The sequence below is a fragment of the Passer domesticus genome, chromosome 4 (assembly GCF_036417665.1).
Source record: "Passer domesticus isolate bPasDom1 chromosome 4, bPasDom1.hap1, whole genome shotgun sequence".
In the NCBI taxonomy this organism is placed as follows: domain Eukaryota; kingdom Metazoa; phylum Chordata; class Aves; order Passeriformes; family Passeridae; genus Passer; species Passer domesticus.
In genome coordinates, this window is record NC_087477.1 from 42,075,785 (window position 1) to 42,090,649 (window position 14,865).

General features: G+C 37.3%; 1 protein-coding gene across 3 annotated transcripts in view; it reads left to right on the forward strand.

The window, feature by feature from the left end:
• Nucleotides 1-14,865, forward strand: part of LOC135299065 (uncharacterized) — a 57,790-nt gene that overhangs the window by 15,532 nt on the left and 27,393 nt on the right. For all 3 annotated transcript variants that reach the window (XM_064417439.1, XM_064417440.1, XM_064417441.1), the window contains exons 9-13: nucleotides 777-973; nucleotides 3,229-3,293; nucleotides 3,554-3,660; nucleotides 6,576-6,687; nucleotides 9,947-10,046. In XM_064417439.1, coding sequence (XP_064273509.1) covers nucleotides 777-973; nucleotides 3,229-3,293; nucleotides 3,554-3,660; nucleotides 6,576-6,687; nucleotides 9,947-10,046 — 581 coding nt within the window. The remainder of the gene's footprint in view (nucleotides 1-776; nucleotides 974-3,228; nucleotides 3,294-3,553; nucleotides 3,661-6,575; nucleotides 6,688-9,946; nucleotides 10,047-14,865) is intronic.

Here is a 14,865-nt window from a genome sequence, read left to right on the forward strand (position 1 = left end):
CTTATGAGTTATTTGATCACTTTTTGTATATCTTGCTTGTGAGAATGTGAGGAGGAGGAAGAATATTTTAATTTATGAACATGTTCATAATTTCACTGCTTTTCTTTTTGCTGTGCCTTGTAATTTTCTGTTTGTTCTGTCTTCTGTGTGCTGAAGATCTTCACTTTCATATGTTTTTCTGTTTTCAGATTATTACTTTCCTATGTATAATTAATAATTAAACATGTGAAATTATCCTTTGTAGGTGTGATTATTTCTGTTTCCTAGTTCCCTTCATCTCTGAGGTTCCCAGCACAGTTTATTCTTCCTGCTTTGACTGCCTTTTTACAAATCCAGAGTGCAAGGTGTATGTAGATGTCTTCACCATCATGCTGTGTGTGCTGCTGTAGCCAAACTGGGCTAGAATTAACCATGGTTTATTGTACTCTAAATTTACATCTTTACATCTAATTCTTTCAGCTTCTTTTTACTTGAACTGTTTCTGTTAGTGTCCAACTCCATTCCCTTCCCTACATCCGTGTTTGCAGGTGGTATCTCTTGTTATATCTGTTTCTTTGCTAGACAATAGACTACATCCTCATATTATTTCAGTTGAGCAGTTTGTTCAGGGCTTGTTTTTTAGTGTATGTTTCTGTGGAAACAACCAGATAAATTGTAACTCTTGACATTTTTTACTTAATTTGCCTTTGCTATGAAATTCTGATGTGTTGTTAATACTTCTTTTCACTTTCCCTTTGTATTTATAAGTTTTTTTCTTAATGTTTTTCATATTCTAGGCACAACATAGGCTTTCCAATTGTAGAATGTTCCTCTGAAGGAGACTTTATTCTTTCCAAACCACCAGACACAGGGGGACTGATCTCTTTTGGCACTGTAGCTGAGCAGTTGGTGTATGAATTGGGCAATCCTCAGCGCTATCTTTTACCAGATGTTACGTGTGACTTTTCCCAGGTTTCCATCACCGAAATTCCAGGTTAGTCCTCTTTCATGTAATGATGTCTGTGTCAATGAAGTGTGTTATCAAATAAAAGCAGCTACTTTAATTTCCATTTAGTCTCTGCATATTTCTTGTTAAATCAGTTCTTGAGAATCATGCTGTATTAAACTGATACTTTCAAGGACTTCTGCTGAAAATTCCGTTAGAAATTTTAAGTGTAATCTTATTTATCTTGCTGGCTGTTTTATATTTTCCATTTCTGCTCCCTTTGCTTTACTTTTTAATGCCTGCCTTGCACCTGTCAAGTCCTTAAACCATGTATTCAGTGTCAACAACATTGAGACAGCTTCATTATGATTTCAGTATTTTTTTAAACTGCAGCTAAATTTCTTTTCTCAAAGAAATGTTTTCTACATGGTTTTACTTAGGGCATTTGAAGTATTGGTAACAATGAAAGGCTGTGTCTTTTAGGGCACTACTTGGTAATGGCATTTTTCTTAGACATTTAGGTGGATCATGGGAGAAGAATGATTAGGTACAGGATTTCCATCAGAGAATCTTGTTTTAAAAAGTCCATTTGCAATCCTTGAAACACTTAACAGCCAGTAGATTAAAGATGGATATAATGTATGTTCAGAATTTAGCTTCAAAAGGAAAACAAAAAAACCCCAGTCTTAACAGATTCAGAGAGCTGTAATTTGAGTAAGACAGCTTGAAAAAGAATTTTATCTACAGTCATCTACAGTTTTACTTTTTCTGGTTCTATAATATATTTTTTTCCTTCTAAAGTTACTTGTGACAGAATGCCAAGTGTCTTTTTAAAGCTTAGAATAATCAAAATCTCAAATTAAAAACTTACTGGGGTAGAACTGAAAATGTAGTAACATAAAAAATATTTTCCTTGGGTAAAAAAGTACATAACATGATACAGTGAATCTTCTGCTCATGGAACAAACAGCAGTCTGATAAGGCCAGCTTGCTGCTTTTAGCCCCTAGTCTTTTCTCTTTTTAAAAAAAGAATCCCTAACCTTCCTATGAACTTTTAGCTTGCAAATGACCTGATATGACATGTTTGAACTTAAAATGAACTTTCACATGAACTTTCAGTTAGTCCTCTTAGAAATATAACAGATGGAAAATGGGCAGATTGCTTAAATATTTTAGTTTGAAGTGCTTTGACACGTACACCAGTAAAAAGAGGCAAGCTATCTAATTTTACTGTTTATATTGCCAGTTTTATTGTCCTGCTGGATTACTTGCAGGGTTTGAGCTGAGGTGCTTGTTTTCTTTTTGTCAATGGATGCTATGCATTTGGTTTTGTGGTATTTGTTTACTTGTACTATACTTTCACCTAGAACGTAAAACTCTTCCAGATCTTCACCCTGAATGGAGGGATGTAGCTCTATATTGAGAGAGTTAAATTAACTTCATGTCAGTCTTGAGACACAGTGATGATGTTGTTTGAGTGCAGTGTAAAATTTGTACTAGTGACATTTACTTTTTTAGATATGTTCTGATCTGATATTTTCAGAGTATTTGTATAGGACTTTGAACTGCTTCTTAAATATTTGCAAACACAGGTTAGGCACAGGTGAACTACACTATAATTCTGGCTCTAAAACAGGAGAAGCCAATCCTGCACTGCCTATTTTCAAGGAGTAGCACCTACTGATTTTCTCCAGCTCAAGCTTGAACCTGATGGCATCCCAGCAATTTTGTGCCTTTTTTTTTTTTTTTTTTTGCATTAATATTCCTAATACTGAACTGACTACTAATACTGAATAGTTGTTGCCCTGGAATGTATCTTCACAGTTTCTGTTACTGATAAGAAAGCTAAAATTACCCTTCACTTACTAAGCTCTCAGCCAATAGCTCTCACTGGTTTCTCATCCTGCTTTGATTCTTTACCAAGTGAGGGACTGCAGTCCACTCCAGCCAGCTGCAGTAAATTGCATGCTCTGTGTGTGTGCAATAACTGGATATTAAGAGGAGTGTAGCTATTGAGTCTAATGTCCTAAGGCTGCTTTCTTTGTTAAGTATTTTTAAGTGCATGAATAAACATTTCATTTGCCCTTTTAAAAGGCTCATGGCAGACATAAATTCAGTCACCAGTTTACTGCTGTTCTTTCTAAGGCAGGAAGGACTGTTTTCTGAAAGCTTCTCTCTTCTCTGGCAGTACAGCTATCAATGCTTTGCTTTTTAATTAAGTGCATTTGATTAATATGTATCACAAAAGAATGTCTTTGAAGTTATATTGAAGAAGCTGAAATACTTATTTTTAACCACTATAGGTTTTGATGGTGGAGCAGTGAAAGTTTGTGGAGCAAAAGGATTGCCTCCTTCAACATTTTATAAGGTATTACCTCATTTTGTGGCGTGAAAAATATATATTGATTTACAAAAGCTTGAATTTTGGAGACAATGCTAAAACTTAGCACTATCCTCATCTTCTCTGTCCCAAGGATAAAAGAAAGAGAAAAGGCAAACCTTATTTTATATGCAAAAACCTCTTACTTTGTTTAAAAATTGTGTATTTGTATAGATAATGATTGCCAGAGAGCTTTATAGCCCATCAGTACTGAATTCCATGTAACTTCATGATCCCTTTATCGTTAGGTAAATGCCACTTATCTTGATGGCTTCAGAGCTACTGCTGTCTGTCCAGTGGGAGGCCCAAAGGCAGTACAAAAAGGAAGACGCACTGCAGAAGCTATTCTGCAAAGGTTGGTATTTGAGTCTTGGAAGGGGTTCTGGTTTGCTTTTTTTTTTTCCAGATGTGATGAAAATAGAACAGTGACACATGATGGCAACATTACCAACCTTGTAAGAATCCTGTAAGATGATCGTTTTCCTATTGGGATGACATTTCAAGACTTAAGTAGCCTTTTCAAGAAACCTGTTTTCAGTATGTAGCTGCACTTTTGTTAAGTTTGACAGAGTGAGAAAAGTGCCAAATACATTTGAAAATAGATGGCTGGAGAGAAACCCAATTTAGTGAGGAACAAGCTATGATTGAGATTAAATTTTATTAGATACCAGGGATAAACCCATGCGAAACTAGTTTTCCGCAGCTTTCACAGAACTTTTTCATGAAAAACCATACTGATGTGAAATACAGGAAATTTTCTGAGCTTGTGTTTAAAACACACTTTCTAAAATGTGACCCAGTGATTGTTTTTTGGTTTTTTCCCTAGGACAGAGTTACAATTCCAAGACAGAGTGATAAACTTTCAGTTGTATTGTTATGTCAGTATATTTGGACACTTGGAAAGTCAGAAATCCAAGGTTTACTGTGAACTTGGAGTGATCGTTCATGTGCCTGTGTGCAGCACTTTGATGAAAGAGGAGTTGTCTGATTTCCCTCAAGAGATATGACAGATAAGAGCAGGCTGATAGGGGCTGTGTCATTGCAAATGCTAAAACCTCCTGTCCAAGAGCTATTGAGGAAATGAAATTATAGAAAAACCCTTCAGGAATTGGTAAATACAATGACTCGGGGACTCAGAACCTCTGAAAAGCCATCTTTCTGGAACCTAGATGATTATTTTAGGAAAAAAATAGAATGGTGTGTTTTGCATTTCATGCATGCTCTTGGACATTATTTCAGACTGGACTATGTGAATCCTTGATTGAACAGATTGTAATGCTCCTGCTGTCTCTGACATCTGCAAAATTAATTCAGCCTGTATACTGTGCTCTCTTGAGTAACCATCAGAGGAAAGCTAATATGAGGTAGTTGAGGGCTGATAAACTGGTGTGAGAAGTGGCCTCTAGCCCATTAGGCATGCTTGTGGGCAAGTTCTCTGTTTTGAAAATTACAATATACACATTCAAATGTAGTCTTAAACAGCTTAATATGTGGAATTGTTTCTTTGACACATCAAAATATTGGTATATGTTAGCCCAGATGGAGAATAAGAGTAAAGCTATTCTGATCCCTCTCAAAGGATGCTCTATCAGCAACTGTAACTCATTCCGAAATTTTGACATCAGTTTTTTTACCGGTTTCTGTTCGTAAAATCATGGGATTGTCAAGATTGGAAGAGACCTTTAAGACCGCAAGTCCAACCATCAACTCAGCTCCATCATTACAATCCCTAAATCACATCACCCAGCACCAAATCCAGATATCTCTTAAACACCTCCAGGAATGGTTACTTCACCACCTACTTGGGAAATGTACTCCAGTGCCTGACAGCTTGAACAGTGGAAATTTGTTTTCTGATGTCTAATCTGGATCTCCCCTGTCTCAGTTTAAGGCCATTTCCTCTGGTCCTGTCACTGCAAGCACATTAGAAGGAGCTGGCCTTGTCCTCAGTACACCCTCCTTTTATGTGTAGCCTTTTTCAGGCTAAACAACCCCAGCTCCCTCAGCCATTCCTTGTAATGTAAGACATGTTTTCTAGACCTTTCACAAGTCTTCTCTGGACATTCTCCAGCCCCTCAATGTCCTTCCTGTAGTGAGGGGCCCAGAACTGAACACAGGATTTGAGGTGTGGCCTCACCAGTGCCGAGTACAGAGGGACAGTCACTGCCCTGGTCCTGCTGGCCACACTATTGCTGGTACAGGCCAGGATGCCACTGGCCTTGGCTGCCTGGGCACACGCTGACTCATGTTCATCTTGTTGTCAGCCAGCACCCCAGAGTCTTTTTGCCAAACAGCTCTCAGGCCACCCTGGCCCAGACTGTGGTGCTGCCTGTGCTTGCTGTGACCCAAGTGCAGGACCCAGCACTTAGCCTAACTGAGTGAACTTCATGCACTTGTCTCTAAGCCATTGATCGAGTCTGTCTGGGTCTCGGTGTTTCAAGAGAATAGTCTAAGGATGTGATCTTTCAACTATCCAGCTTTCAGTCTGTCCCAGGTTAAGCTCTGTCCAGTAGTCTAGTGGCAACAAGTGCAGGAAAAGGCGCACAAATTTAATGTTTCATTTATGCAGGTCAAATTAGTTGTTAGCCCAAGATATTGAACAGCTTCGGCAGGTTGTACGATGACTTATTTTGCTTTGTTCTTGTGTGCTTCTCGTTTTTTTGTTTGTTCATTATTGAAAGCAGAAGGGATTTGGCGATATGTATGTGAAGAAGTCTTTTTGAAATAGTCTCTGGTATCCTTTTAGTTTCATGATTCTCTGTTACATTACTAACACATGAAAGAGCTAAAAATGACCCACAGAATGTATTTTCAACTGTAGTATCTGTAATGTTTCTAGATAAATAATTTAAAATAACTTAGTACACAGTTTGCAAATTTACTTACCTTAAATTAGGTGTTCTGTTTAATATTTTTTGTCTCATCAAAAATAAAGGTGGCTTCATTTATAATGCCTGAACACCTTTCCAGCTCTTTACAGCAATTAAAAAATTGTATTTTGTATTAATGTTCTGTATGCTGCTTCACTGTTTCAGGTGCTGTGGTTATATTTATGACAACAATGATGCATTAGCAGTGTCTTCAAAATGTCCACCAAAGCAAAAAATGTTTCTTGTTCCAAGCAAAATATGTCCTAACAAAATTCCAATATTTCAGCTGATAAAATCTTTTATACAGCTACTTGACAGAGTTAACTTCTGTGGACCACAAAGGGCTACTTCAGATAATCATTTCAAGACAGCTTACTAATAAAAAAATCATTTGTTGCAGGACTCGTCTTATTTTCAGTCAGCTTGGGTATGAAGATTACAGTGCAGTTAACATGCAGGTTTTAGGGTCTGAAGATACATATGGACCTCATGCTAGAAGGAGTATAGATGGTGTAAGTATGCAGTGGAGTGTTCTTAAACTTTTACTGACCTCTTTTAATCTTTCCATATTGTTATCTTTTCCACAACTTTAAAGGAAGTCATTATCATCTTGGGAATTTCACCCCTTCATGTTGTAAAGAACTCACTGTCACTGCTTGATGTACAAAATTAACAGTGACAAGGTCTTTGCAGTATTGGGTCTTCCAGAAGCACTGATACAAAATCTTACAAAAATGTTGTTGTACTTTCTTCTGATGGTCTCCTTAAGAAATACTATATTATAATAACTTCTGTGTCATAGACTTAAATTGCATTAGATGTAATGCAAAAAGACCACTTTATAAATATTGCAATCAGGAAATGTCAGCATTAATGTTGCCTGCACAGCTTCAAAATTGTCTGTGAGTACTACTTCAGAAATAATCTTCAGCTATGTAATTCTGTACTGTGAGTGCATATGTAAGAATATGAATGATGGCCATAGCCACTGCAGCTGTGATATTCATGGTCTGTTTTCCTAATCTAGAGAATGAAAGTCCTTTTTAAAGGAAGAAGTCTGTAAATCATGTCCTCACTTAGACACCGTTTAAATATTTAGACAGTTTAGTTTGTTCCAAAACAGTAGCATTTAATTCTTCTTTGTCAGTGGCAGTCTTGCAAAACTCTTAAGGCACACGTGGCAAAACTCAGCTCTGAGTTTGTTCTTAGGAGTGCCGACATTTTATCCAACAGTTTGTATCGAAAGGAAATGTGAATGTGGTGTAGAGAAGGACAGTGGACTTCTTACTAGTGAAATTGAGTGTTCTTAGGAATTGGTCAAGTTACATTTGCAGCTATTCATTTCAGTGCTTGAGTTTCAGTTTCCTTCAGCAAAGTAGCTGAAGGAAGAGTTGCTTCTTCAAGACTGAGCTTTATAATGTGGTCTCTTTCATTTTAGGACCATAAAATCTGCAATTTTAAGTGTCTTACTAAGAGTGCAGAATCAAAATTCTGAAACAGAGGAACAGATGTTCCAGATGTTCACTTGTCTGTGTTCTGTTGTATCGACTCCTGATCATTATGAATTGTAATATATTCTTTAATTGAATTCTTATATAGGAAGTTTTGTACTGAGTTGAAGTAGAGCAGTTTCTCCATCCTGATTGTTCATTTTGCCTTGCTTATTGTACATTAAAGACATTTTTTCAATGGAAGAGAGTATTTGTAGTACTTTCTGTATTTTCAGCCTCAGTTCCCAAGTCTTATATTAAAAGTAAACAGTGTTATTGCCATTGTATGTGCTTCTCATCTATGCCTGAAACAGGATGTGAGAGCTAAGGCTGAAATGCAGGAAATCTCTCTATTGCCTTTCATGCTTCCTCCAGCATTTTAGAAGAAACTAGCCAGGGGAGCTTTCATCTGGAAAGCAGCCGCAGTAGTTTGAGAAAAAGGACTGGGGAATGGAGTTTGCCTTTAAAATACAAAGTCATAGAATCCCAAAGAAAACATTTACTCATTGGGGTTCAGGTAGGGATAGTGTAGTCACTTAAACACTCTTTCTTACCAGGTCCTTCTGTGCAAAATTAGACCTGGTTATTTGGGTTACAAATCACAGTACTCAAAACCAGAGCCATACTATGCTAGGCAGTATATTAACGCATAAGTAAAATAGTTCCTGCTTTGAAAGTTCTGCCACCTAAATTTGAAGCAAAGATGCAAATACGTAAGTGAATACCAAGGCAGGGTAAGTTGAACAATATTTGGAGCTCAGTGTTGATGTATGGTGTGGCTGTACTACTTCCCATGCACATCTGTCATACTGCTGCAGTGGTTTGCCTTTGCAGCTGTGGACTCACTGTGTCTCCCCGCCTTAGGTAAGCCTGTAGGCTGAGCTACTGTGTGGAGTGTTGACTGTTCCAACACAAAATATCATTGAGAAATAGGAAAGAGTGGCAAGCACTTCTTTTTCTCAGAGTTTTCTGCCTGTTGATGTGGCTGCTGACTGTCACTCTTGATAGCACTTTGTCAGCACCAGCCAAGCCTGAGCTAGAAAGGGACCTGAATCAGCACTGAGTAGTTTTAGTGTTTAGTATCCCCTGTTCCGCTGGGAAGGAAAGAGTTATGACAGTGACACAGCATCAGTGAGTTTGTGGTTTGGAAATCCAGGATGTGTTTCGTGTAAGCTGTTTTTTAATAGTACATTAAGCATTAGAGTTTGCTACATAAAAGCTGTATGTGTTATGATAGTTTTCTGCTAACCCTTTGTTAATTGATTTCTAGGACATTGTTCAGACTTTGTTTTGCTGGGTTTTTTTTTTTTAATTCTGATACTGTAAGCTAGATTGCTTCAGCCTGTGTTTATACCAATTTTAATACTGGGTTCATCCACTCAAAACAGGATTCAGCTGATTTTCATAGACCATTGTATCTTACCTTTGCAGGCAAGGAAGTAAACATGGAACTTTAAATGGAATGTTGATTATATGGTACAGTTTAGAACCAGAAAGCAGATGTGAATGCATGAGTGTGTTTTTTTGCAAGAATGTTTCTGGTTGGTTATTACTTGTAGTAATTTAATGAATCCTGTGATAGCTTTAGGAACACTGAATGTTAAAATTATGCATTTGTTGGGTTTGTTGTATGGCTGTATATTTTTTGTGTATTAATTCCAATGGTAGATCCTTCAGTGACTGAAAATAGAATTTTTGGAGAAGTAAGATTTTAAATGAGAGACAGTGCTTAATCTGCAAGGACAGGTGTTTTGACTAGAGTAGGGAGCACATTTGGTTTATCTTTAGTGGGGGCATCTGCTCTTCTCTCTGAAAACATGGTGGTTTTTACAAGTTCTGTTCTCACATTTATCTCCCAAGGATTAGGTTTGAATTCTTTTCTGTAGACAGATCTGCTTCCTTCTTGATGCTAAGAGAAGTGAACCTGGCGCTCTGACTTGGCTCCAGAGTACTCTCAGTGCTCTTAGAATAAGAGCAAAGTTTGTTTGCCAGGTCCACTGACAGTGAAGCCAAGTATTTGGTATTGTTAGTTACAGGACTTGATTCTTGGAGAATGCTGGAGAACAGGCACAGTGCCCTAGTGACTTGAAATACCCAATAGTTGATTCCATGGTATTCCAAAATAAAGATAATGAAAAACTAACAGCAAATTATATTGATGTTGGATAGAAAGTCACCGAATGATTTAACACAAATACTGAGCTACAATTATTCTTCATTTCTGTAAATTTAACCAATGTTCTCTATCTAAGCTGATCTAATTTCAACCTTTTTGAACCAGGGACCTCGGGAAGCTGTTATTTGGCTTGCTGTACACCATAAACAAAGAGAAGCTGTAGAAATCTTCTCCAAAGAGATTGCACCAGCTGGAACTGGCATGGGTAATTATTCATATCATCTTCTAAGAATTCTAAAGTTACTTTTTATTCTCTGAGCATGACTAGCACCCAAAAACCTAGTTGTGTTAAGCTTCCTTACGTTGTTCATAGTGAAATAATAATTTTTAAAGGTATATAAGCTCAGTGTAGAAATGCGACAGACATGAGCAGAATGATAAACTGAAAGTCCTCAAAGTTCACCTTTGTATTCCTTTTAGATTCTTTTATTCTTCCCTTGCTGCTGTTGTTCCATCCTGGTTTTTTACCTTTTCCTCATCCATCTGTTTTCCTACCTGTGACTGCACTGATGTGCAACAGTGATTTACTTTTTTACCATGTTCCTAAAACTTAGTAATGCTATTAGACTTCGCTGGCAATAAAAACTGAGTGTTACTCAACTGGCAAAAATATACCTCGGTGTCCAGCTGTAACACTGCAGTTTATGAAGAGATGTGCAGTCTGAGAGCTTTGAAGGTTCTCTTCATACTTCATTATCTGGTGTTGCTACAAAGGATTTTTATTGATGCTACTGTGCTTCTAACTGTTTAATGTACAGCTGCTTGTGTAAGTAATAACAATGTTCAGGTATAATTTAAAAAATTTAATCCTGCAGTGATGGTGCTGACAATCTGCATATTAATTCACAGTGGGTATTAAGTACCCAACTTAAATTCCCATCCTGTAGTGTTAAGTCTAACCTCAAATTATTCTGTCCTCAGAATTTGATTTTGTGATGTATTGCAAGGTTTATTTTTTCATTGATGTGTGAGATAAAATCAAACCACTGGAATTTAGTTAAGTCCATCTTAATTTTGAGGATATATTTTTAAGTATCTGCTTGAAGGTCACGTAATGTGAAATGATCTGTGCTTCTATCACTTGCCAAATGTTTGTTCCAAAAAAAAAGCACATTTGGTTTTTGTAAATGTCATTGGTTTCTCTGAATTTTCTGGAGTGACCTACTGTGTAATTATTTTGAGCAAAATTTTTTCTCTTCTACTCCCAAGTCCCTTAGCTGTCACCACTACAACTGTCTGAGTTCTAAGCTCTTTCATGTGTTGTGTGCATAAATCATGAGTACTCATCCCACTTCTATTATCCATTCTAAATGAATTTAAATTTTGACAGCCCAATTTGAGGACCAGAGCTTAGATATTTTGCAGTGGTTTCTGCATACCTTAATGAAGACTATATCTAGGATTTACATAGATCTTCAAAATTAAATTCCATGGGCTTCACCTGAAACTCTGAAGTTCCATAGCAAATCTAAAATACTGATTAGTGGAGGAATGGTTAGGTGTTGCCTTGCAATTCTGGAACTAATTTTTTTCCAGTTGGTTAAAAATTGTGTAGAAGTGTGCACATTCTCACATTCTGTGTTGTAGTCTTTACAGTATTTGAAGAGAACAGTTTAATGCAGGTTGGGATTTTCTTAAAGTTGTATTTATAGTGACAAGGTCAGTGCATGGTCCTACTTTTTTCTTTTTTTTTGTCTCTGCAATATAGATATGATAATATAGAACTAACTGTAAATACTTATTCAGATAATAGTTTAAAATGTTGCAGTTTTGAAAGCTGATCAGCAAGTCAGCATTTACCACAGTTGTAAGTTGCTTCTAAAGACTTGGAGTTTTCCTTATGAATGAAGGATAGTATTTTCAGTTGGACCAAACTTTCATTTCTGTAGCTAGTTGGGGAATCATAACTGAAGTAGTTTCTCCTTTTTCAGTGATTTCTCCATAGCAGACTAAGAAAGTGAAAATCTATTCTTACTATTCATTCTATCTATGCATAGACAATGCCCTAGAAAACACATTTTTGAATTAAAGAAAGCTGTGTGGATTTTAAAATTTTTGCTTATTTGTAAGGTAAAAAACTAATGAACCTGTACTTGTCTCTGCATTCTTAATCTGTTATGCTTTTATGAAGCAATTGCTGTGTATTCAAACCTCATTTGAAGCCTGAAAGTGTTGGTTTTATTAAGGGTTCAATTTTTTCCTTTCATCGCTGATCTTTATAGAATGAAAAAGTGAAAAATCTGCCCTATGTGGGTTGGGTGAAATATGTAGAATTGAAATTGAGTTACTGTAACATGTGAACATCTGTGGCTTGAGGTGGCTGGCAAACTTTCAGTTCTTGTTATCAGGGCTTTCAGTGATGAAATAAATGCATTCCTATGTGGAATAGGGTTGGGCAGTCTGTGTGGATGGTGGTTGGGGTGCTGAGTTTGTTTCCTAAAGGAACAGCTTAAGCTTTCTAGAACATCCTGTAGAAGTTTTTCTCAGAAAAAACCCTCTGTTTCAATTCTTAGAGCTGCTGCTAATGAACAGCAATGGGAAAGAGGCTATTTCTGGAATCATCCAAGGCATCTGGTGATAAACAACACTTTTCCTTGCCAGGTACAGGATTGCAAGAAGGTTTTTGGCCTCTGTGACATAAACGACTACTGTCAAAGGCTATCAGGGCTGTTTACTGACATCCTTCCAAGTGCATAGTCATTCTTTTTTTTTTTTAATTTGTGGAAGATACACTGGGACTGCTTCATCCATTCACTTCTTTCAGTTGCTGTTGTGTGGTAAATTCCTGTATTACCTGTGCCCATAAACTCATATGTAAGCAGAGAAGGGTCAGATTTGGGATCTGAATGCTTAGTAAGCTCCTTGTTGATGTGGAATATGTTTAAAGTGGTGATTAAGAACAATGTTTTTAATTTTCTTTCTTCAGCGAGATTTGCAATTTTGCAACACTGCCAAACAGTAATTAGTGGTGTACTAATAACTGCATCAGCTTAATGATGCTTAATTTCTGACAGTAGTGTAGAATTACAGACCTTGCTGTTAAGAGCAGAACAAGGAATTCTTAGTGCTTAATTGTCTTAAAACAGGCAGCTCCATAGAAAAGTTGTAGTAATGGGTAGAGTGATCTTGGGAACAGAAGCCAGAACTAAGACTGTTGAGATTATTGTTATCCTAGGTGAATTCTCTAGTAACAGCAGCTGGTGTTTGTTTCCCTCCCCCTTTTCTATGAGCTTTTTCCCTCCTCTCTATTTCACTGGGACATTTTTGCAAATGATTACAATTCTCCAGAGTGTCACAGCTTCAGTGAGGGGCAGAGCATGCCCTGTGGCAGTGTGCCATAGGGTCAGTCTGTCCACAGGCAGAGGGTCAGTCTGTCCACAGGCAGAGAGCCCAGAACCTGAGCCTGGCGTGCCCTGTGTAAGTGCTCTGGGCAGTGAGTGCCTGGGGTTCCATTCTGTACAGTGCTGCACCACCTCTTCTCACTGGACATGGAACAAAAATAGCTGTGGCTGCTGTCTCCTACATGGATAGAGTATGCCTGTCAGATGTGGCTTTCTGCTTTGCACATGGATCTGTGTGATGTAACTACACGTGGCTTTGTTCTGCCCAAATGGTGCCAGTTGTGGGGATACACACCAAGTGAGATTTTAAGCGTGAGTGGCTTTTCCATATAAAAATCCCTTAAACAGTGAAGTCCTGTGTTTCAAAGATGGCCAGCTTGGTCACACACCTCCCAACTCTCCTGTTCACTTCGAGGAGGTGATAGTGACTGAGTCGGTGCAAATAACCCTTCTTTCTTTTTCTGCATATCCTTTTAATGAAGAACAGAGGAAAAGCAGGAACAAATTACAAATCTTTCACAATGGACACCAGGGAGGAAGGAGAATTTGATGACTTGCGGAGTGATGTCACCTGAACTGAAACACTTAGTTCTGTTATTTTTGGACATTTAAGAGTGACCTTTAAAAAACAAAGTACACTTTTAAATCTGTACTGGACAGAAAGGAAAAAAGAAATACTTTCTCTTCTGCTTTGACTGTATATAGTGGTTGAGAAGTACTGTTTTTAACTATATTCTTCTTTCCTATCAGTAGCAGTTTGGTGCTTGTTACTTTTAAGTGCTGTGTAGGCAGTTGTATAGATAATTATCTTCATATATAGCACCTTTCATCCAAGAACCTTTAGCAAGCTGTGTAAAGATGATCAGCTAAGCTTTCTAACATCTAGTAGCATTGGAAAGTATTCTGTCTGCTTTACAGATGGTTTCCTGAGATAGCGAAGGAAAGCATAACCACAAAAGAATGTGAATCAAGAGTCCTTGGTTCTGCTTTCCCTGTAAGAAATGCTGAAAAGCAACTCCACCAATATTTAAGGGGACCAAGCTGGCTAAAATTTAAGAATGGGGAATAGGGGAGAAGAGAGATTGATAAATAGATTTGATGGTTCAGAATAAGAGTGGAGAGTCACAAGAGCTGCTGCTGCATCTTTTGTGAAATCCAGAAGCACTGTCACTTATGGTGTTTCATCAGGTGGTTTTAGCCTGCTAGTCACTACTTGTGGAGCTGTCGGCTGGAGTCGGTTGGTAGTTTTATTTTGGCAATATCATAATATGAAAATTACAAATTGTGTATATAATAGGTGTAATAATCAGTACTAAAAGCCTACTTTTGGTGGTTTTTTTTACTTAGGCTGAATTTAAATCACTTGAGTCAAAATTTTTTACCTATTTGCCTGATAAACTTTGGAGGGAGTTTTCAGTTGAGGTTTTTCAGATTTTGCAGGGAACAACAGTAAAATTAAAATAACTTCTTTTCCTTCCTGTAATTAAAAATCACATAATAATGATTTTGTTGAGGAGTGATATTCATAATGCTTCACTTCAGAGACTTAAAACTGGATGTTAGGTCTTGAGTATTAGATATGCTTTTTAGCAAATTTAGGGTCTTAATGTCGGTATTTAATAACTTCTTTGCAGCATGTGACTTTTGGATATGATAACATTTTGAGGAATTGGTATATGTTAA